At 34.7% G+C, this 25,647-nt stretch overlaps 1 protein-coding gene across 1 annotated transcript in view; it reads left to right on the top strand.

Moving 5' to 3' along the window:
• Positions 1-625: 625 nt before the first annotated feature.
• LOC123686426 (steroid receptor seven-up, isoforms B/C) overlaps positions 626-25,647 on the top strand; it is a 53,987-nt gene continuing 28,965 nt past the window's right edge. The window contains exons 1-3 of the mRNA XM_045626538.1: positions 626-1,390; positions 4,591-4,740; positions 25,135-25,598. Of these exons, the coding sequence (XP_045482494.1) occupies positions 1,075-1,390; positions 4,591-4,740; positions 25,135-25,598 (930 nt within the window). The 5' untranslated portion in view covers positions 626-1,074. The remainder of the gene's footprint in view (positions 1,391-4,590; positions 4,741-25,134; positions 25,599-25,647) is intronic.

Raw genomic sequence — 25,647 nt, 5'->3', positions numbered from 1 at the left:
CTCACAGATCGAAAATCTCTCTCAAAAGATCTGATTGAAAACATGAATTGAATAAAGTTAAGTTAGATAATCGTAGAATATACTAGAATAGATTGTCATTAAATCGAATTCACTTTAGTAATATATCTAGTTCGAACTTTGATATGTATATATAAGCTATTCACTTTAGGTAAAATTTGGAAAAAAATCACAGTGTGGCAACGATTCCAGGATAGTCGTTTCTGATATGAAAAGGTACACCATAGTATAAAGTTTTCGATATCCTTTTCAATTCCAGTATAAACACATAAATGGCACTTGTGTTTTTTCCTATTCACCATTTATTCTACTTCATTCCTACAATTTGAAGTATGCACACATTTATTAATCACTTATTCTCAAAAAGAGAGATGTATAGAAAATCAATAAGAATATCTTAAATTTGTCCCGATCGAAGATCACCAGTGTGATGAAAATATCATAGATTACTGTTATTATCCTAACGAGTGGCGAGCTTAGAAATAAAGCGGAGACAATAACGTGCATCACGTTTATATATGACCGATCCTGGAGTGGAGGACCATCGAACGGTGGTGGGGAGCTAAGTTAAAGGCGTCCAGACAGGAAACGTTATTCTCACACTAACAAAGTGATAATGACGAAACTAAATTCACTGTCGAAGCACGTGAAGTGTGGGGACGAAAATGTAAGGACTGGATGAAGTGCTATACTCAGAGAAAATACTGTACGAGCCCGATCGTCTCCGGCGCCAAGCGGAGAATCTACGAAATACCGGAGCGCTCCACGTGAATCTTTGACAGGCACGTGGTTCAGTGCCCCCTCTCCGACGCTCGACCCCCACCACGGCACGCCCTGTGGCCTATCGTGACCCGGCTGTGATCCAGGACCCTCCCCGAACCGCCCAGGCCAAGTCGTGTCGAGATCGAGCTCGAAAGGTCACTAGTAGAGACCAGAGTGTGCCCAAGTTTTGACCTGTAACCTCGGTGTCTGTGTCTACGTGCTAACCGCTCAAGACGGTGACTACTGAGCCCCAGGTGACCTAGCCGGTGATGTGCAGTGCGTGAGTGCCGAAACATGGCTCTGGTGGCCAGCTCGTGGCGCGAATCATCCCTGGTCAATCCTATCCAGACGGGCCTTAACTCTATACCAAATGGACTGAATACTCTTCCCTCTGCCACCAATTTGAACACTTTACCTCCACCGCCTTCGGCCCAGGGTCTGAACCCTATCGGTCTAGAGACCTCCGACCTCGGTCTGGTCAAATGCCAAACACCATCCCAAAATTCGCAGACTAGTGTGGCCAGCGCTGACATCAAAAACCAAAATATCGAGTGTGTTGTCTGTGGTGACAAGAGTTCAGGAAAACACTACGGCCAGTTCACTTGTGAAGGTAAATCAACACAATAGTATGAATTCACTCTAAAACTAACACCCCACACTAATCCTTATCGTCCCCAAAAAATGAGAAAATGCTGACTAACTTAACTATTGACTGCAATCATCCCGAATCTATATATTTCATCATTTCCTTTGTTTTTGCACAACTCAGTATATCGCTTAAACTGCAACTATTGATTACTAGAAAATTGAATCTAGACAATTAATGAAATTACCAGAGTAGGTCAATCGTGACTGCACAGATCGATTTACAAGACCAAATCGAAGCAGCCCTACATACACTGAACTTTGATTCATCAATGTCCTCAATCTTAGCAAAGAACCATTATTTCAAGAGCTCACAAAAATGTCTACAAGCTACATCCTCAAAAACTAACAGCATTAAATTCTTCCGAATTTTAGAGTGTCCCAATGAGAGGGTATTTTTGTCTTAACGAATGAAACCAAATCCGTGAAGACCTTCTCCTTTGAGAAACCTTTCTTGTATCAAGATTTGCAATTGGAATACTCCTAGTATCATCCTATTTCAAACCACAGCCAATTTTTAAGGTTTCAAGAGATTTCAGTCATCAGTGTTCCCTTCCTTCATCTTTGAGCAAGAATTGGGGGAGGTTCACGCTTAACGTTCTCTTGACGATTTCATAACACCCCAGAGAACAGATAAGAAAAATCGTGGTTTGTAAAAAAAGAATCTGAGGATCGTAAAACACTGAATGGTTCGGTATGGCTCATTTGCATGTAATTTCTGCAAATTATGCTCATTTATCAAACTTTTCCAACTGTTTTTTCATATGACGAACATTGCCACAAATTATTCTGATATCCACGATGATATTTCACAAAGTAAAAATAATGGAAATGTTTGGTCCTTCGCGCCGGATTCAAGAATCGGTAACATTCTTCGAGAATTGAGCGCGTAAAGTCCAACTAACAAATAATGCTTGCTGAATGATTATTAACCTTCATTCTATCTTTGTAAATTAATATTTTCCATAAATTCCATATTAAATTAAAGCTTGAAACTGATAATGGATAAGAAAACAAAATTCGAATTGCGCTGATTGTTGGTGAAGAAAAAAATATCCCCGTGACACCGTTGACGGAATAATTCATTTCGTTCTGTCTCTTTCGGTGAACGCTCCCCTTGTTTCTTATCCTTAAAATTCAACATAACTAAAATAGCGATATACTACAGTAATAGGTTTTTTACCGCCCAAACTCCAACGAAATAAATTATACGAGAAGGAAGAAGTGACTTATTGTGGTTCCCCCTTGTATTTCCTCTTGATGTATGAGATTGAGAATTTGTCGTTTTAAAGTTAGGGGCTGGCGAAAAACTAATGCTGGGATCAGCGTAATTTGAGTAGAACCACATAAATTGTTGTTTCACGTTGATCGTTGCTAGATTAAAGCCTATTCCAGATTTATTTTTAACGCGTTAATCTACTGTTCTATAAATTGAATGGAATTAACTAGAATTCCGATAGAAAAAATCACCCCTGATTCGGCGGAATGGAATTCTATTTCTATTATTCCTTTGTTACTTTTGATACTTCTCCTTTTTTGGGCTAAAGGTTCCTCAAATATAGTCAATCGAAAAATGGTTTTTCTGTTATTTCAAAACTATTTAAGATGATCGTATCATCATCAGAAACACTCATCTAGATAAACTAACCGACACCAATATCTTCATAATAAATCACTTTCCATTTATACCTATACATGTTATTCTCATGGTCTCCAAAATCGTGATAGACGCATGCATGAAACCTCTGGACGCTAAGTGCTCTTCTCAATTTTTGTCTCGGTTTTTTTATTTGATAATTGATATGTTAATTAAAACCTTTCTAGTAACTGAAACTTGTTGTTATAAGAATGCGATCTTAACCGTATTGTATGCTGAGGTCGAAGGTTCTTTGACCAGCAGATATAGCTAGACTTGTTAACGTCTTGATATTAATCTCTGTGAAGCGTTGATAGTGATTAAAAAAAGCGAACTTTACTGTTACACAGAATGAGACCTATCCCATCGCCGTAGATATTCAACATTAGACGAAGAAGTTTCGTATAAAATTGAGTTTCCTCTTGATGAGGCATGCAGTATTGGCTGTGCAAATCTTATATATGTTGTGTGGTTATAATCTTGAACGCTATCATTTCTGGTGTTTGAGCTTGAGATGCGGAAGTGCATCATCTACCCGTATTGGTATTTTATTGGTAACCGTGGCTATTCACCCGTGTACGTGGAAAATTGAACATATCTTGTGCATGATTAATTATTTTCCTCAAAGTAATTACTTTGAACCCGGTACAGACTATGGCAGTTTATCATGTACCATAAATCAAAGTCCAACGATTTGTATCAGTTGAGTTTTAATCTGTAAAGACTCCACTTATGTTCCGACAACCAAGGCTTATGGTATCGGACTTTCTTCGCTGAGGAACTTCTTGGCGAGTCGAGTATTCAGGGTGGGGAAATACTTGCTCAAGATTTTACCTAGGAACACTTGTTTCTTCATTCAGTTTTTTCAACTTGATATCTTTCAAATGAAGACCCTTATTTTCTTTTTGTAACTAGGGATTCACGGTTTGGCTTGATATTCAAGCTACTTGGCTCAGGCTCAAGCTCAAGTAGCTTGAGCTTGACTTGAAATCATCTCAAGTTCAAGTCAAGTAGTAGTTTTTCAATATCAAGTCGATTATTTATTTATTAAATACCATTGAAAAAGTACTACTTGACTTGCACTTGAGTTGATTTCAAGCCAAGCCGTGAATACCAAGTAATTCTCAACCAACCTCCGATTTAAAAACTTCTGATCCTACAACATAAGATGTGATTATTTTTATTAATAAGGAACAAGTAACGCAAGGAATAAACGAAATGTTGTAATGTGTACTTTTCTATTTTAATTTATAATTCACCTTTTTTTTTTCATTCATTAGTAAATTTCCCGAATGATTTTATTTCACGGACTATAACTTTGTACACGTTCATCCGATTAAAACTCCATAAAGCTTAAATTTTTTCTCATGCTGAGCTCAATCCTGATGTAAAAACCGCAAGATGATCAATTCAGTAGTTTTGAACATTAGCGTGTACATACACACATAAAAAGGACATTTGATTGTGTTCTGCTACTTCTACGGTTTCTGCTGTTTCATTCAATGTATTGATTTAATTTTTTTTTTCAGGTTGCAAATCGTTTTTCAAGAGGAGTGTACGAAGAAATTTAACCTATTCCTGTAGGGGTAGTCGAAATTGTCCAATAGACCAACATCACCGTAATCAGTGTCAATATTGCCGTCTCAAGAAATGCATGAAGATGGGAATGAGGAGAGAAGGTAATAAAATTGCGTTTTTCTTCATTTTCAACAACACTCTTCGGATATACTTTTAAAGCCCGAATTGTGCTCTTTTCTGTTAGTAAAATCAACATGATATTTTTGAAGTGAGTGAAATCTTATGATTAAGCATTACCGACATGTTTTTGCAAGTTGTACAGGGTATTTTTCCACACTGATGCAATATATTTCAAATTGCGATTGTTCATCGAAAATCCATGATAATTTAATCTAGGAAATCGTTATTTTCCATGTTATATAGTTTCAAGTTTGAGGTGGAAAATAAGTTCTTCTTGAACATCTTTACATCAAACAAAACTTATAACAGAATTGAATATGGCAGACTAGTGCTAAGAATACGACAATTTGTCTTACATGAAAACCCTGTTCTTTTTCGTTAAAAGTTTATTGTTTCGTATCAATTCAGAAAAACCCTTATATATGTAGCTAAAAGTATGACGTGTGTGCTTGGCTATAGCAGTGATACAACAAACAATGAGAATAAGATGTATTTTTCAGTAGAAATACTATGTTTAAACGATTTTAGTATCATTATTATGTTAATTGTAAAAATTTTATTTAGCGTAGCTAATCAAATATTTTGATTAATGAATAACCCTTCTTAAATTAAACCTTTGAAGTGCAATGGATGTATAAAACAGTGGTAATGATTTCAATTGAAAAATAATGAATTTTTAATTTATGATGCGGTAATCAATTCCAACATTAAAAAAAAGTGTTCAAATTTTCACTTCTGTTCACCATCCTTTGTTTTTTTTTAATTACGTAGATTGTGCCTTTAATCAATTAGGATCTAACAGACGAATAAATAAATGAAAGACGCAACCCTTCAGTGTCAGCATCACTTCACCTTTCTATCTAGGGCATCTATTAGATTCTGAATCACAATAAGAGCAGGTCAAAAAATGAGAACATATTGTTTTCACGGCTTTTGCAACAGGTGTAAAAGGGGCTTGAACTCGTGGCTTCATCTCGTATATTCTCTATTAGACACGGCTGCAGGTAACCTCCGATGTGTTTTATTGTCTATACAATGGGCACACGCAGATCTTTTCTCCTGGTTAAAAAACAGTCTCACTTTCATCCCATAATGGCTCAAACAGGTCTGAGGCTTAGACCTCATCTGAATTGGGGACCATAATATATGCAGCTTTAATAATATGCCGACAAAATAGGTTGCTGATTTCGAAGCACTAATAGATCAGAATTAATAATATATAGGTTAAGTTAGGTTATGTCGAAATTTTTTATAGAAAATAATATACGAATTTTGTCCAGGAAACAGATAAATAAGTAAAAATAACTCTATTGCCTCTCAATTACTACTCATCAATGTTGACCTCTCTTGCGTTTTAGGAATTCAGTATGAATTGTTTGATTTACTCAATCCTTTGAATTCAACAGCTATGTTTTTTGGATTTCTTCAACTTCAATTTTCGTGAAATGAAGGTTTTAAGAATTTTCTGAGGGGATTTTTGGGTTTTCCTTGGAGTTTGTGTAAGGCAAACCTTAAATTCTCAATCTCATATTGGGAGGGTACATATTTGAATGATTTGAATATACTTATAGTACAAGGTGTCCCAAATTCGATGCTCACTGAATGCATCTCGTGAACTATAAGACTCGGAAAAAAAATCTTCAAAGACTCCCGATTCCTTTTTTGGAAATAATTAGATATCAGAGAACAGATAATAGGTATCTTGATTCGTTCGCGAGTTACAGGGCGTTTCTGAAAAATGAATATTTCAAATATTTCGCTATATCTTGGTTTCTGCACTGTAAGAGATATTCAATAAATTCTGAGACTTTTTTTCAGTAATTTTTATGGTATATGTGATACTTAAAGTCTTATAGTTCTCGAGATGCTTTCAGTAAGCATCGAATTTGGTACGGCCCTGCATCATTGAATGTAATAAAACATGAATTAAATCGCAAAAACTTGCAGGCTGATTGGCACAATTGATTCTTTCAATCTCACGTTTCTCGCGAAATTCAATTTGGGTGAAATGAGGGTTTTATCAATTTTCTGGGGACATTTTTGGGTTTTCCTTGGAGTTTGTATAAGGCAAACAAAGATGACCGTTAGAGAAAAGCCCTGCTAGCGGTCATTTCCATGAAAATAAGGTGTCTGAATTCGTTAGCGTTCGCCAAGAGAGCTCTTTCTTTCCCTGTATGGAAATATTTCGAAGTCATGTATGTATATGCGAGCGGCCCTATTCTTGTGGATGATTGATCGGTTTAATATACAAATACTTGACCGTAAGGTCCAACAAAGGCTGGCCCGTACCTAAAAGATCGTTTACCGCTTGCATACATTAACGGAGACTTGAGATTAATGGCGCAGTCGATATGGGAAAATATCCAGGCTCTGCGATGCGTGCAATTCCCCTTTTGTGCCACCAGATATTTAACAAAACATTACTATCTGCCCTTTGGTGGTACACTTGCCAGAAGGTCTGGGCTACTTCCTATTACCTTACCTGCATCACCCTACCTTATAATAAGAAAGTACCCACGGGATGGTCAACCCATATAAATAAACAGAAGGGGACATTGTGATTTTTCATGGATCCCTTATTCCTGATCGATAGATCAATTCCATCGGATATCGATGAGGGACACTCGGAAGTTATTTGCATATCAACTCTTCCATTTTTAGTGAACTGTATATAGAGCAACACAAAAAATTATCAACTTCAAACAACAAAGCATGTGTAGATGTAATCTCAGTATTAGCAGAGGAAATGTAAACGAGGCATTATACATTTCAACGTATGATACAAGATCACAGATAAAAACCTTAGCAAAAACTCTGTCACCCCTTTTAGGTGAAGTAACTGGTTTGTGTATTTGTTACAGAATAAGCTGACAAATTCATATTGAAAGACTTCCTCTTCATTCAAAACAAAATCTTCTTCATCTTTTCTCTTCGCCAACGGTTGGCTACTTTATAATTAAATCCAAAAACAAAAAAGAAAAGAACCAGAAAGGAGTAAGTGATAAATGTTGGTTCCCATTATATTCATTTGAAGGTAGCAAACTCTTCTAAAAAAGAAGTTAAAACTGAATGGATAGCTTGTAAACCACCATGAAATTTATAAATTGGACAATTATTCACCAAGTGGTCAATGCTTTCTTCAACACCACACTTAAATAGTGGGCTATCAATAGAATGCCATTTGAAGAGCATACTATTACAACGGCCATGACCAGTACTAAGTTGATTTGAAATACACCAAATTTTCCTAGGAAGATTGAAACCTAGAACTTTCTCTGAAGGATCAACGATTAGACTTTTGTTGAAGACATTACAAGAACTCCATTCAGAACGCCAAATTTCCTTGTCACTTTTATTAGATTAAAAGAAGGTATTTTTCCATAAAGGATTGCGTTACTTTTATCTGGCAGTTCTAGTATCTGGGAGGTAAGATACAATTGGAAATAAGTTCGGGTAGAAATAAAATGTTTCCTAAGATTTCTTGTTTGAGACCTGTCTACGAATATGAGGTGTAAGAATATGGGATAGCACTGGTAACCAATGTAAAAGTGAAGATCTAATAGTTCCACTGATAATTAGCAAAGAAACGTCAAGCTCTGCATCACTTTTATGAACATGAGCACTATTGAACCAAACAGAACAACAGTATTCAGCAGCAGGAAACACCAAGGCCAAGGCTGCCGTACGAAGAGTGCTGGCATCAGCACCCCATGAAGAACCAGCTAATTTTTGAAGGATATTATTCCTCGACTTCAATTTCAAACGTAAATTTTCCAAGTGAACCTTGAAATTCAAAGAAGAATCGAGTTTGACTCCAAGATATTTGGCAGTATAAATATGATTCAAGACAGAATTATTGAAAGTTACTTCAAATTTTCTATATTTTTGTTGATTATTCAAATGAAAACTACTTATGTTTTATTTTGATTAGGGCTTAAGGGCCACTCAAGAAAATAATTATCCATAATTTTTAGACCATCATTCAAAGCATTTTCAATAATTCTGAAATCAGTATGACGAAACAAAAGAGCAATATCATCGGCATAGATGAATTTCTCAGATAAGGTAACAGGGATGTCACACAAGTTTAAATTGAAGAGTATGGGAGACAAAACCGATCCCTGCGGAAGTCCATTATTCAACGTTTTGAAACTACTACTTCTGTCATAAAGAAAAACATGAAGTCTCCTATCAGATAACATGTTTTCAAATCATTTTTTCGCAATTCAAATGATGTAGTTGTTTAATCAGACCATTCTTCCACACTGTATCGAAGGCAGCTCCTGTTTTCAAATTATTTTTGAAACCTGATTCAATGAAAGTAGATGAGTGGCTCTGATAATAATATCCTCCTGAAATTATTCCACATATCAAACAAAATTTCAACCTAGTCAGATCTGTTTTTATTGAAATATTGGGTCAATTTTCTCGATATTCTGGCCAAATTTTATGTTTTATGTTTTTCCATTTGGGATATTGTGTTTACAATAATTCATCAGTAAGTCGAACTTTACCGTTTGAGACCATCCTTAGCTCAAAATCAATAATCAAAAGTAGTGAAAAGCGTCTGTCTATACACATTCAGAGTTTATTGTTTGTAATTTTTTTTTATGAATTTTAAAGTAAGTTAGGATGATCGATGAAATAAAAACAATACGAAAACACGAAATCCATCAAAAATTCTTGTATGCTGGACATATCGATTTGCGCCTTTGTGAACTTTTGCCTGCAAGTGGGTACAAGAAATGCCTATTCGAATCTAGCGTATATAAAGAGGTACAGAGACTATAATTCAGGGTTTGGTCACCTTTAAACTCGACGTCATCCGATAATTTATTCAAGTGTTCCACAGTAAACACGTTTCGTATAGATTGCAACAAAGGAAATTTGAATTCAATATATCTCAACTGTAGAAAAAAGGACAATACATTGGAAATATTTCTGGCTCTTCAAGAATGAGAAAAACGAAATTTGTTTAAAGCTTCCTTAGAAGCATTATATCCGACAGTATTTCTGAATATTTATCGATGTTCTCTATATAAAGAAATTAACTATTCGAAGATGTAGATAATTTTATTTTTATACTTTATAACATGTCACTGAATGGCTTCTCGCTCTATAGGAATTATGGATGAAATGAATATATTTATTCGAGCAGTCAATATTTTTCTTCCCAAGAATTTCCGTAAGGCAATGAGTTTAATTCAAGTATTAGCTTTCAAACATTCCAAATCGTAAACTAAAAAATGTTCAAAGGGAGGTTAAAAAAAATCTATGGGAAATAATTCCCTGAAAATTAGGGAGAAATTTGAGTTCTATATTCGTCCAGGTGGATCTTACGTCACCTAATTCGTTCTGAAACCACCACGAGCAGTGGAACGAATAATTTCTGAATATTGACAGCTACATTAGTCGACATATTAGTAAGAATCGGTTTCGTTCCACAAAGAAATATGATACTTTTGGTGCTACGTTATGAGATCTTGTTCATAGCGTTAAATTGGCTCTGTTACTTTTGAATTTTCACCTACAAGCTTTTATGAGCTTGTAGAGAAACGACTTATTGGAAATTTGAGATACCCAAGGATTAAGTGCTTACGTGTTTTCTTTTTCTTTTTTTTTTTCCTGTTTATTTATATTTGAGTAGGAATTTTCTGGGAGGTCGTATTTATGAATGAATTGGGATTGTAATTCATTCGATAATATTTAATATTCCTCAGAGATTTCCGATCCATTCTTTTGGAAGTAATGAAAAATAAATAATTTGATTCCAAACTATGGAAACTTATGTTTCTGAAATTATTCCAGAAGAAGTTCGAATTTCCGTGAAATTTTTCAACAGTTTATATTTCATTCCAGATTCAGTGAGTTTGTATATAAGTTCATGAAGATCAATAGTAGATAATTCACTAGAATCGATAGTTTTGTGGATAAAAATTTCAAATTTCGATATATGTAGACTTCCATGAGAGGAAGAAAATCAGGATCTGAGATAAACACCTTAAATTTTCTCTATCTATAGAATTTGGGAGTAGATATTCGAATGATTTGAATATATAGTACAGGGTGTCCCGAATTCGATGAAAGTATCTCAAGAACTATAAGACTCGGAGAAACAAATCTTCAAAAACCATTTCCTTTTTTCGAAATAATTAGATAGCAGAAAGATAATAGTTATCTTGATTCGTTCACGAGTTACAGGGCGTTTCTGGAGAATTGATACTCCAAATATTCACGTTGTTTCAGTAATTTTTATGATTTATGTGATACTTAGTCTTATAAAGGGTGTTTTTTTTCGAGGTATATAACTTCAAGTTGGCATTACTGTTCAAGATGGCGACCGATTTAACAGCTGTCAAGTGATTTATTCTCAGTTTGGTTTGGCAATTCATCAAATTCAGCCAAACGATCATCAAGTAAGGCGTAGATTCGTCGAATGGGCCCAAAATGAGATTGCCGTTGTTCCCGATTTTCATAAGCGAATTTTGTTTAGCGATGAAGCGCACTTCTGGTTGAATGGCTACGTCAACAAACAAAACTGCCGCATTTGGAGTGAATCTAATCCTTAAGTGTATGTCGAAACACCGTTACATCCAGAAAAACTGACTGTTTGGTGCGCTTTATGGGCTGGTGGACTACTTCTTCAAAAACGATGATGGCCAGAACGTTACAGTCAATGGTGATCGGTATAGAGCCATGATTACTAACTTTTTCATTCCTGAATTTAACAACCATGATGTCCAGGAGCTGTGGTTCCAACAAGACGGCGCAACATGTCACACAGCTCGTGCCACAATCGATTTATTGAAAGACACGTTTGGTGACCGCCTAATTTCACGTTTTGGACCTGTGAATTGGCCTCCAAGATCTTGTGATTTAACACCGCTAGACTACTTTCTGTGGGGCTATGTAAAGTCATTGGTCTATGCGGATCAGTCACAAACCCTTGACCTTGGAAGACAACATTCGCCGTGTTATTGCCGATATACGGCCACAAATGTTGGAAAAAGTCATCGAAAATTGGACGTCCAGATTGGACTACATCCGAGCCAGCCGTGGCGGTCATATGCCAGAAATCATATTCAAAATGTAATGCCACAAGATTATCTTGCGGATGAATAAAATTCATGTCAATCGAATAATCCATCGTTGTTTTATTGCAATTTAAAGTTATATAGCTCTAAAAAAAACACTCTTCAGTTCTTGAGATGCTTTCAGTGAGCATCGAATCTGGGACACCTTCTAGCTATAAATATAGTATTTATTTCCTTTAACCTTTAAGATAAATTTTCATTGCATTTTATTCCTGTTATCTCTTGATTCATTATTTCGAAGAACGGATTTTTGAAAATTTTCGATAAGAAAAAAATTCAACCAAACAGTCCAAGTTCAATTACCACAACTATTCATGAAAGTTTTTTTTACCAGTTGAAAAATCGATTCCAAACTCCTAAAAGTACATTCCATTTCCATTCCCGTAGAACAATAAGATAAATAACCATTTATCCAAACCGAGGGTCAAAATGACGGACACGACGCGAGAGGAAATTCAGATTTTCAAAACGCGGGCCAATCCTGTTTCCGTTGTTGCGTCTACCTTATCTCCCAGGTTGTTTCAGGAACAGGAAAATGGAGTTGCGGAAAGTGTGGGCGCCCCAAATTCAGAATGAAACTGAAATACAATACATAGCAAGTTGTCTCTTTGGTCTGGCCACTTTACAACGATATCACGGATAATAGCCACGTTTAGTTCAAGACTTTGGTGTTTGAGACTATTGAGTTTTCCTGGATCACAAAGGACCCATGAAGCTCATCATAGGTTCCTTCACTTGCTCTAAATTTGACAATTTTGAACTATGGTTCATTATTTCTTTGATTTTGGAGCTAGAATGGTTTCAATTAATGGGTTCGACTCGCTGAGGAAGAATATAACGGGTGTTTTTTTTCGAGGTATATAACTTTGAGTTGGCATTTCTGTTCAAGATGGCTACCGATTTAACAGCTGTCAAGTGATTTATTCTCAGTTTGGTTTGGCAATTCACCATGAATAGACCCACGCCTGAACAACGCTTGCAAATAGTGCAATTTTATTTCGAAAATAATGGTTCTGTGTGGAATACGTATCGCGCACTACGTCCATTTTATTTTGTTTAGCGATGAAGCGCACTTCTGCTTGAATGGCTACGTCAACAAACAAAACTGCCGCATTTGGAGTGAAGCTAATCCTCAAGTGTATGTAGAAACACCGTTACATCCAGAAAAACTGACTGTTTGGTGCGCTTTATGGGCTGGTGGAATCATTGGTCCGTACTTCTTCAAAAACGATGATGGCCAGAACGTTAGAGTCAATGGTGATCGGTATAGAGCCATGATTACTAACTTTTTCATTCATGAATTGAACAACCATGATGTCCAGAAGCTGTGGTTCCAATAAGACGGCGCAACATGTCACACAGCTCGTGCCACAATCGATTTATTGAAAGACACGTTTGGTGACCGCCTAATTTCACGTTTTGGACCTGTGAATTGGCCTCCAAGATCTTGTGATTTAACACCGCAAGACTACTTTCTGTGGGACTATGTGAAGTCATTGGTCTATGCGGATAAGCCACAAACGCTTGACCATTTGGAAGACAACATTCGCCGTGTTATTCCCCTCATGTGTCTTAGATCCTGGATGGAAAAATATGAATTCAAACAAAGCCTGATGGTTTCTCAATATCAAGAAACTTTATTTTTTAATTCCTTATGATTTATAGTAATTTAATTATGTTTAATTTTGAAAAAGTTGATATTTTCGGTTATTTTATTCAATAAGTTCAATAAATAAAAGCGTTTTTTTTGCAAGGTTCCTTCTCATTTCATCATTTTATTATTGATGTGACACTACACAATAAAACTTCTAAGAAACAAGTAGCTTGATATGATGAATACCTAACTTGACTTGAGATTGAAGAACTACTACTTGACTTAAGCTTGACTTGAAATCAAGTCAAGCTCTAGCCAAATAGCTTGAAAATCAAGCCAAGCCGTGAATCCCTAGTCGTACTCCACTGAAATGTTATCTGTATATAAAGTTAATCGATAACATTCAGTTTTCGCACAGCAAAAATAATTTAAATTTTTCCTGAACCTAAACATCGGAATTAAATGTTCGAATAAAAATTTCAAGCCTCTTGCACAAATTTTTGCTGATAGCTTATCAGAATCATAAAAAAAAATCAAGTAGAAAATCGTAAAGTCAGGAGTTTTGAACGCTCGACATAAATTAAAGAACGCTCAAAAGCTCCTAACTTCACGTCAGTGCCTTCCTCATTTTTTTAATGTTTTGTTACTTTTGTCTCAGAGCCCGTGCTAATTTCTTCATGAATTTTTGTTTTTATTGCTTTATGATTTGTATAGGTCAGATGTGCGAAGGGTCACATTGGAATAATAAAATATCTACTTTCGGACATACCGAACTAAAAATCCGTTAGCCGTAAATTCACCACAAAAACCGGTTCAAGGAACTAATCCAAGATTTTCGAAGGCTAGAAATCGAAATGATATTCTCATTGTTTCCGAACAATACTTCTATAGATAGGGTAGTAAAATTGATAGGGTACGTAAAATTCGCAACGCTTCTGGCAACCGAAAAATCCCTAAACATAGGTCGAATACAGTCCCAAATTCTACAAAGATTTCCAACGCGAATAAGGATCGGCTTAGGTATCAGATTAAAATTATGGAATGGTCAGAATTTTCGGTATCGCATAAAGTAAACACGCATAAATGTAACGGCCATGCAATACAGGTTGCAATATTTTCGTTCCCACGGAAGAAGAAAGCCCCATTTGAATATTCGTCCCCTGGACGTGATCGCATTAGCATAGAATCCTACTGGACATTGGTCACCTATCCCTCGTCCTCGCGAACCCCTAAAACTTGTTCTTTTCCTACCTGACCGTGCCACATGTGAAAGTATGTGTATGTAATCTTCGCTCTTGTTAAATGGACACACCGTAATTCCCCCCTTGCCTTGAGGGGGGCCCTTCTTTGTTTATCCTCACCGTCTCTAACGAAGGATTTATTTCTTTCTTTAATCCTTAATCTTTTGCATTTTCTGTAATTGAATATTTTCGTTCTGTTATTGGGAAGCCAGGGAAATGTTCTCATATTTCGTATCATATTCACCTTGTAGTTTTTTACGTTCTGAATTATTCATTGCTAACATAAACTAGGAAGGTTGAAGGTAATTCGAGTAAGGATCTCAAGGGTGGAGACGTTTATTTTATTATCAACCCTGTTAATCTGACCAGAATGAGCATTTTTTTTGTTCATATATTTGATTGAACCGATCTATACTTGATATGAATACTTTTGAAGTAAACAAACTCGTCCACGTATTTTTTCGAGCTCGTGTAAACTTGTTTCATACATAATAAGACACATATGAGACTTTTCACGATGTATTTACTACCATTATCTACAGGTGTAGTTTCAATTAAAAAACCTTAAATAAACTCTTAAAAAGAAAGGAGTTAAGAAATATCAATTAATAACGAAAACAAACACTCAGAACTGAAGAACGACGAGTGAAAAAATTCATTCGAAATCAGATTCAAAGAACATTAGACTGATTATCTCTATTTTCGTCTCTGCTTACATTAAATTCTACAATAAACCCCTGAAGAATAGTTTGAATTCAATGGGAATTTTTAAATCTGTTCATAACAAAATGTAAATATAATGAACGGCTGCTTGTGATTCTCAAATATTCATTTTTTTCAAATCAAACTTGAAAATTCAAAACCATGTCCCATCAAAATTAGAACAATAATAAAATAATTCTTCAATATTTCATGTACAGTTAGTTCACTATTCTTTATAAATATTCGTAGCTCAATTCACGATACTTATAAAAAAAGATTAGTGGTAAATACATTGTAAAAATATGAAGGAGATCATAAAGAAATTTTGGGTTTTTCAGATTTTCTTTCATAGACAACTGTAGAGGTTAGAACAACATTGTTTTAAGTAAAATCAGTACCACATTTGAAAACAAAGTTCAGAATTCTGCTGAAAAAGGTGATTTGTACATATTTTATAAATTTTGTTCTTTCAATTTTAAACAAACAAATTTGTAAAATTCAATGAAAATCAATTTTCAAATAAAGCAATATTATTGCTACTGAAAAATTCAAAACAGTTGGATTCCATTCTATACCTTCGTGATGCATCATTACATTGTTAACGAAAATGATAGTTCATAAAAAAACAATTCGTCGACTGATAACCGAATATTAAATTTGTATAAACAATGGTTCCTCATGCATTGTCGTAAATTTTTTGTATTTGAATAACAAATCACGGTAACTACTTTCAATTTTTCTACACGGTTTCATTTCTAAAAATGAATGGCTCGACCACTTCATCAAAATGCGTATTTAGATATGCCAATAACTCTCAGTGAGAAAAGCAATTATTTTTTTTTGGAATGGGTCATCGTTTTATGTATCCATTTACCGAATAACATATTTGATACATCGCCGTGCATACTCTTTGTGACCTCTCGTGAAAGTAACTGCACTAAAACACATGAATATATATTAGAAAATAAGATCCGCTCATGGCTTGCTCAGTCGTTGAAATCTCTCAAATCAATCCTCTTTCCCGATTTCGTATAAATGAGAATTTCTTTCTCGTGAATCGTCGATAATACCATATGTTTATGTCTATACAGGGGGGTCCAATGAATAATTTTCAGGGTAAGAAACAGACACAATACGAATTCATTTCAATTTCAAGGAGAAAACAGCAATTATAATATGTAAAGGCAGCAATTAATCATCCAAAAAACAGCCCCTAAATTTTGTTCAAAATTTATTCATCATAGTATTCAAATCAAGTGAAATATTTTCAGAAAATAATTTTGTCAGGATCAGAATATTCTCTAAATCTTAATTGCATAGTTCCAAATGATATACAGATACAATAAGATTTGATGAAATAAATCGCCCTTTTGATAGCACGTTCACCAAACAGATCGCTGTATCTACAGGGTGTCCCAAATTCGATGCTCTCTGAAAGCATCTCGAGAATTATAAGACTTGGAGAAAACAAATCTTCAAGGGCTCCTATTTCTTTTTTCGAAATAATAAAAAGTCAGAAAGCAGATCATACATATCTTAGTTGATTTTCGAGTTACAGGGCGTTACTGAAAAATGACTCCTTCAAATATTTCGCTATATCTTGGGTTTCTGATCGATAAATTCAAAACATTCTAAAACGTTTTTTTCAGTAATTTTAATGGTTTATATGACACTCATAAGATACCATAGAATTCAATTACGTTTTAGAGATATAGAGGTGATTTTGTGTTTTTTAAATGGGACACCCTATATTTTTCAACTCAGTTTTTTAGTCAGTTTTAGATTTGTCAAAAAGGTTTTTCAAAAATATCATCGTTTTAAAGATATTGAATTTTTCGATTGTATTTCTCGGTTCTGATCGATGCATCAAGAGTAAAACCTCCTTGTCCACTTTTTAAGCGACCGTACTGTATAGCCATATGCAACGAATCCGAATAGGAAACAGGTCCTGGGATATTCATTTATTCGTCTTCACATTTTGCATACTTTCTCCATTCGTACCAAATTTGAAACGGGTTTGTTTCGCTTATAAAAACTTATTGGCATCGATTTATATTCAGATACACCCACGCTTTTGTGGGACAGAATCGAGGATTAGGTCAAGGATGTCACCAATATCATCGTTAATTATTTATTATTCATTTTTTTTCTTTCGAAATTTCCCTATAAAATTATTATCAGGAAATTCAATCTGAGAAAACTATTGATAGATAGGTTATACTGCTGTTAATGTAAACTTTATTGCAAAATTTACACAATGATGCATATATTATTTCCTCCTATCTTGAATAATATTCCAAAGCATTTTTTTCCATAAAAGCGTTTTAAAAAATAAAGAAAAAATTGGCCTTTATTCTGAGAATAATAAACTAATATTCGAAGAAGTTAGTTTGGTTCTAAGGAACAAATAACACATTATGGTTCATCGTTTGGTTCGACGTTTATTTGACGTCTCTTTCAAGCTACAAAATAAAACACTGAATAAAAAACATATCCATTACACAATAAAGTAGGGTAAGTAGAAATTAACATGGTAAACAAAAATTTAAAGGGAGAGTCGTCTCTCCCTCATAATTCATAATGTTATTTTGTAGCTTAGAAAAGACGTCAAATAAACGTCGAAACGTCACTAGGTGATCCATAATGTATCATTTGTTTCTAAGAAATAACTTCCTTGGATATCACCTCAGGAATGAAATTGATTAGGTACATATTGAAATAATAACTAAGATCAATTGAATCGATCAAAATAATGAAGAATCCCTCATATTTTCCAGGAACAAAATAGTAATTATATCAATTATCAGACATTCATTCAAATTCTCAGTTTATTCCCTTTGTTAGTAGCACTTTTTTACTTTAAAATTATCGTTTTATATTTCTTCATATCGTTAGGCAAATGCAACAATAAAATTCGAAGTTATTTTGAATGATTGAGTTTGTATGTAGAGAAAAGCGTTCGAGAGTTCTTGAATTCATTTTTTCATTAGGTACTGCATATGATATTTGTAGTCTCCAAGGGCACGTCAGTGATCTTCCCCTTGAACGATTGAACGTCATTTTATATCTAGAACTAGATCATTTCTTCCCTGAATTCTCTCGAATGAATAAATGCAATGTTTCTTTACAAAATTTTAATGACTTGGACGACTCATCTTAATAACCATCTTCCCTTTACTTTACCACGGTTTTTTCTTTCTTGGTGTAGCTGCTAAAGAGGTTGATCGTCTCAGAAAAGCCAAGCCAAACATTAATCAAACTTCACGCCTGTCCGACATCATTTATATAAGACTTGACGTTTGAATTAACATTGATTGCTGTTCGATTCTCCAAAGATTCTTTTTTATGACTTACACTTGGCATTGCAACAAAAAACTATTAATATTGAACGATACAACGGCTAGACAATGCTTCTATGATCACAGACACTTAGGATTAGTTATTCAACTTCCCTTTCATCGTTTACGACAAGAGTGTGTGAATAATTTATGGAATTTTATTTTCGAGATTACACCAAAGCCCAAAGGCACTGAATAACAATGCACCGAAAGCTATATATTTCAGAACTCGTGCGATCTTGTGGTTGGCAATTTTTGAAGAACAGTTTATACAGGGTGGCCACTTTTTCAATGGGATTGTATTAGTAACTGTTAAACCATGAGAGTTAGAAGGTCGGTCAAATGGAGAAAAAGTTGCATGCATAGAAGCATTATCAAGCAGTTCAAACAAATCGAGATTATCAGGGCCGGTTATTGAGATATCATAAAAAAAGTAAATTCTGTCATTTTGATTTTTCTTTTTTTCCCACTTTATTTCAAATATTATCAAAAAATGTTACAGTAATTTTTTATTCGACAGTAAATTGTTCTCAATTTGACGTAATCAGATTTCGTATCCAACGTTTCGTGCTCTCTGGGCCACCCTCAACCTCATTTCTTTCAATACGGACCTGTATATTTTATGACACTTTTCGAATTAACTTTTAACGCTGAATTCAACGATATATCATACAATGTCATTCAAAGTTGATTTTCAGGTGATTTTGACCCTTATCCAAATTTCTTTGGGTCGGACCTGTACTGCTGTTAATAAAATAGTCAAGAGACGCGAATACAATGATTTTAAATTTTAATACCAAGCCTTCAAAACTTATATCGTAATGATATCAAAATAAAGTTCGATTCTGGAACAAATGACAAATCCAAAAATAGTGATTTCTCGCGAGAAGATTGAGAATGTATTGGAAGGTATTCAAGAAGACGGAATAAGCAAATGTATAAGAAGTATGGGTTCCAGAACCGTTAAGTGCATTTTACAAAATGATGGACATTTCGAACACTTACTTCATTCATTTTCATTTACTTTCGAATAAATAATCATTCGATTTTTCTTTCATTAAATGATAATTCGTTTAATTATTAAGAATTGAAATATGTAAATAATTATTACTTGTTTCTTGATTTGATTCTGATATGTTCCATTTAGTTCAAGATTGATCAAGTTGATTTTCTCATCGAAATGAATTGCTTGTTGTTAATTAAACTAAAGGTACCGAAATGTAATACAGATCCGACCCAAAGAAATTTGGATAAGGGTCAAAATCACCTGAAAATCAACTTTGAATGACATTGTATGATATATCGTTGAATTCAGCGTTAAAAGTTATTTCGAAAAGTGTCATAAAATAAACAGGTCCGTATTGAAAAAAATGAGGTTGAGGGTGGCCCAGAGAGCACGAAACGTTGAATACGAAATCTGATTACGTCAAATTGAGAACAATTTACTGTCGAATAAAAAATTCCTGTAACATTTTTTGATAATATTTGAATTAAAGTGGGAAAAAAAGAAAAATCAAAATGACAGAATTTACTTTTCTTATGATATCTCAATAACCGGCCCTGATAATCTCGATTTGTTTGAACAGCTTGATAATGCTTCTACGCATGCAACTTTTTCTCCATTTGACCGACCTTCTAACTCTTATGGTTCAAAAGTTACCAATACAATTCCATTGAAAAAGTGGCCACCCTGTATAAACTGTTCTTCAAAAATTGCCAACCACAAGATCGCACGAGTTCCGAAATATATAGCTTTCGGTGCATTGTTATTCAGTGCCTTTGGGCTTTGAATGAAAAATATATACAGGATATATTTTTCATTGAAGATTCAGTGAGATACAAATAATATTACAACATTTTTATAAACATTTCGTCATGATTAGGTGCCAATATATCGGGGTGATTCCTTGATTAAATCTAAGATGTGTTGTTCCCATAAAAGATTTACAAATTTGCATATACCGGGTGTCCCAAGTTACAGGCAATATCTAGCTTATTTGACAAGAAAATTGCTTTGAATAACATCTAAGTACCTCCCCAATGATGTATAAAAAAAGTTCTTACATTTGAAAGCCCTGTGGTAGCTACCCCTCACTTTTCATTTTCAAATGGCACCCCCTGTATATTGTCAGTGAAAATTGCGTGTCATTCTATTTGGAATACAACGATAGCACGTACTTGGTGTTTTTTCAGTAATAACAACAAAAACATTAGCATGTTGTGACTTCTTTTAGGTTGTTCAATTATCCTTATGAAAATGAAATGCCTCCACCCATGGTTGTATAAACTTCACATATGATAAGAAAATGATTTTTTTGTTTTTTATAACAAAAAACTTGCTTTGAATGTTTCTTCATTTTTTGAATTGCATAGTAGGTATTTTGATTGCAATTGATACTTCACAAAATGTTAAAGCTTTTGTTGTTATTAATAAAAAATATCAAGTATGTGGTATCGTTGTATTCCACATAGAATGACACGCAATTTCCGCTGACAATATACAGGGGGTGCCATTTCAAAATGAAAAGTGAGGGGTAGCCACCACAGGGCTGTCAAATTTAAGAACCTTTTTATACATCATTGGGAAGGTACTTTGATGTTATACAAAGATTTTTTTTATTTTTTGTTATCTTGTCAAATATTATAAGCTAGACATTGCCTGTGTATGATAACTTGGGACACCCAGTAGAGGGTCAAGGATCATCTGCTGCAATTTCTGAAAGTTTTTCGACGTATTGGTTGAACAATTATATCTACTGGAAAATTTTAAGCTGAGCAAAAATTTCAGGGGATATTTTTCTATCGAAAGAGGAAAGTAGAACTTTCCAAGCATGCATCTACTGCTTTTATATGCTTTTGTGTCATTCTGCGTGTTTATGACATGCCACAGGTCAGGAATTTTCGAGTTCAGATGTGTGTTTAGAAGACTTAAATAAGTAAATTGAAACAAAAAAATGTCTTGAAAAAATTACATGAATTTGAACCTCGCAAATACTATCGATAGTGATTTTCTCATTTTTTGTTAAAGTAAAGTAGTATCGTTTGAATATCTTCATAATAAAATGATGTTCCAACTAGGTGCCATTATCGATGGTTGATTGATCTTTGTGTTACAACCAGAGAATGTTATAAATCCGAGTTAGCCTTTAGTTGCTACGAAGAGAACGTTTATCGTGAGAAATGACCTTTTTTGACCCTGACCCTCTAACCATACAGTAAGCTGACGCGTCCAACACCGTACTGTACCATCAAAGAATCAACGAAGTCTTGAACTCGCCACGAGATAAGATACTATCAACACAAAAAGAACAACAGACTTTATGATCCCAGTTTTGAACTCGTTTCAATTACTGAAAACCACCTCACGTTCGGACGACGTCTTCGAACGATTTCAGTGCTGAATTCTTGAGTGGATTCTATTTCCTTATTGCCATCGACTAGGAAACGTTATCTGATCGAAATATCGTATTCGGACAACAAATACAAATTTTCATGTTTTATAATTTTTTTTTTGTTCAATATACAGTGTTGAAACTATTTAGAGGGACACTACAGGGAGATCGAAAACCGTTAGATATACAGGGTGGCTTGAATTACAAAAAAGTTGCGTGTGTTGGTGTAAATAGATCCAAAATATCTCCAATGGTTCCTGAGATATCTCGAAAGAAGTGAAAATCCAGATTTTTTTTGTATAACTCATTTGTTTTTGGAGATTACTTCACGAAATGCAGTTTGTACCCTTCAATATAGAGGTTCTAATGGTGTCGTCAGATTTTTTCTGTTTTCAATTATTTCAGTAACGCGATTTTTTTTTCTTATGGACGCCATATTGGTTCTCCTTATGGGGTGATGAAGAAAAAAATTTCGAATTCAATAATGTATCACACTTTACAAAAATATTGAGTCTAGCTATGCAAATTTGAACTTCTTTCTTATTTTTTGTCCAGAATTGTAAAAAAACTTGTTACTTTGTTCAGTGTGAAACCTGAATCCTGTTTAATAAGTAAAGTCATATTAGCTACATAATCATGGAGATACCAACACTCTACATAGCGTACAATTGGCAATGTCTGTAGAAATTGTTCTACATAATTTAAAAAAAAAATCAAGTGATAGTTTCACAATAACAACTGTCAACAAAGTTATTTGACAATTTGGCCTCCAGCCTACTACTTAAACAAAAAAATGAAAAGGAAATTCAACTTTGCGTAACTAGACTCGATATTTTTGTACAGTGTAAGTAGTAAACAGAAGCCAGAATTGTCAAATAATTTTGTTGACAGTTGTTATGTGAAACCATCGCTTGAGTTTTTTTTTTAATTATGTAGAACAATTTCTACAGACATTGCCAATTGTACGCTTTATAGAGTGTTGGTATCTGCATGATTGAGTAATTAATAGGATTTCGCTTATCACAGGACCACTTATATCAGGATGATTTCATATAACAACTGAACAAAGTAACAAGTTATTTGACAAAAAAATGAAAAAAAAATTCAAATTTGCATAGCTAGACAAGATATTTTCGAAGAGTGTGATGAATTGTTGAATTCGTAATTTTTTTCTTTATCACCCCATAAGGAGAACTAATAAGAATAAGTCCATAATAAAAAAAAATTGACTATCGCGTCTTTGAAACAATGGAAAACAGAAAAAATCTGAAGATATCATCAGAATCTCTGAATTGGATAATGGCTACAAACCGAATTTCAAAAACAAAACATGAGTTATACAGAAAAAAAAGAAAATCTCGATTTTTAGTTTTCTTCAAAATATCTCGGGAGCAATTGGAGATATTTTGGATCTGTTCACACCTACACATTCCTCCATAAATAACGCAACTTTTTGTAATTCAAGCCATCCTGTATTTCTAACGGTTTTTGATATCCCTGTAGTGCTCCTCTAAATAGTTCTAACCCTGTATAACTGAAATAGATTTTTTTGGGTGCGTTTGAGGTCTAAATGTAAAGGTTAAGTTCATGTTTTCGATAACTGGAAAAACTGCGATTTGATCCAATTGTGAAATTTGTAAACCTTTTCACTAGAATTTTATAAAGAATTCTTCCTCAAAAGTTCAATATCTCGGAAATAATTGATTGCATTCCGTTGAAATTTTATGTAGACATACAGATAAAGGAAAAATGATTTTTTTCTGAGAATGTCGTTCCGGTTCTGTGAATGATCTAATCTAATGAATAATCTGCCCTTTTCTGAAGAAAGAATGAGACGTCTCTTTGGCATGTTACATCAAAATTCTCACCTAAACCAAGAAGTGCAAAACATCACAACTGAAACATAAAGTAACATTCTTTTATGTAAACTGTGTGAAGATTATCGAATACTTTAACTGAAATTTCTTCAATTATTCATCAGAACCCTAAACCTTCTTTTGGAATTTTTAGGAATGATATTTTCGTGATTATTGATTTTAAATCATAAGTACCTTGTGAGTTAGTATCGTTCACTCCTTTTGCATTCATGGACAAATATAAGCACCTCCTTTATACGACAGATATAATGAATTTTTCATCAAGACAAGGATGTAAGGTGGCTGGGGTGCTATACTGAACGATCTCAAATTCAACAGCATGCTATCAGATAACGATATAACTCAAAAACTCGACACCCCCTTGAACCTCACAAGGATCAAGTTTATAGAGAGAGGACATTCAAACATCCCGTACATTTCGAGTTTTAGTCCGGCTTAAATACCTGCCACAATGCCCTTCAACACCTCCCCTCAATTATAAGGGTATGATGTTATTTTAGATAACGGCATTAGGGTTGTACCGAAAACCTTAGACCGTCGAATGGTTAAGACCTGATTCAACCGATAAATCAAGATCTAAATACCCGATTTCAAACCCTATTCTGCAATGCAAAAAACTATAGAGGGTTGATTGTCTTACGATTTTGAAATTTCCCTCCTTCGACAGATAACTCTCTGCGCAAGAATATGTTAGAAATGCCCTTCACGTATGATTACAATGTTGGAATTCCTAACCAAATCCAGTTTTATAATTTCTACTCCGGTGAAACCATATTTGCACATCGCGTGAACATATAACTTATAACCTACAAACCTTGCATGATGGAAAATCTCGATCCTAATGCAATTTGAAGTATGTCAAACAAAAATCTACATTCCGTTGATCGTAGCGCGTGTACCGTCTAAGAACCTGTTCTCCAATCTATTTCCACGTTGCGAGTATACTGCAGAAATAGCCAATAACTCACGAAACATACAGGCTGACTCCTCGAACAGTTATTTACCACGATATTATCATATTCGATAATTTTGAAACTGCGCATGGCTGGCAGGTGTGAAATTGTTGGCAGAGACACACTAACGCCTGCGCAATTGAATTTTTATTGAAAAACGTTAATTGGAATCCTTTTTTTTTAGCTGTCCAACGAGGTAGAGTACCGCCTTCGCAGCCATCACTACCAGGACTTTCTAATCAATTCTTGAACACTACGGACTCGGTGACAACGTCCTTGAGCAATCACACATACCTCAGCAGTTACATTTCGTTGTTACTACGCGCAGAGCCCTACCCTACGAGTAGGTATGGACAGTGCATCCAAGCGAACAATATTATGGGTATCGACAATATATGTGAGTTAGCAGCTAGACTGCTGTTCTCCGCGGTTGAATGGGCCCGTAATATACCGTTCTTTCCTGATTTACAAGTAACAGACCAGGTTGCTCTACTGAGATTAGTTTGGTCGGAACTTTTTGTGTTGAATGCCAGTCAGTGTTCGATGCCCCTACATGTGGCGCCCCTGATAGCAGCCGCTGGTCTTCATGCCTCCCCTATGTGTGCCGACAGGGTTGTACAGTTTATGGATCACATTAGGATATTCCAGGTATGGTACTTAAGATTCACAAAAAATTTTATCTCAAATTGTTTTCGTC

The sequence above is a fragment of the Harmonia axyridis genome, chromosome X (assembly GCF_914767665.1).
Source record: "Harmonia axyridis chromosome X, icHarAxyr1.1, whole genome shotgun sequence".
In the NCBI taxonomy this organism is placed as follows: domain Eukaryota; kingdom Metazoa; phylum Arthropoda; class Insecta; order Coleoptera; family Coccinellidae; genus Harmonia; species Harmonia axyridis.
This window is presented reverse-complemented; position numbering and strand designations above follow the sequence as displayed.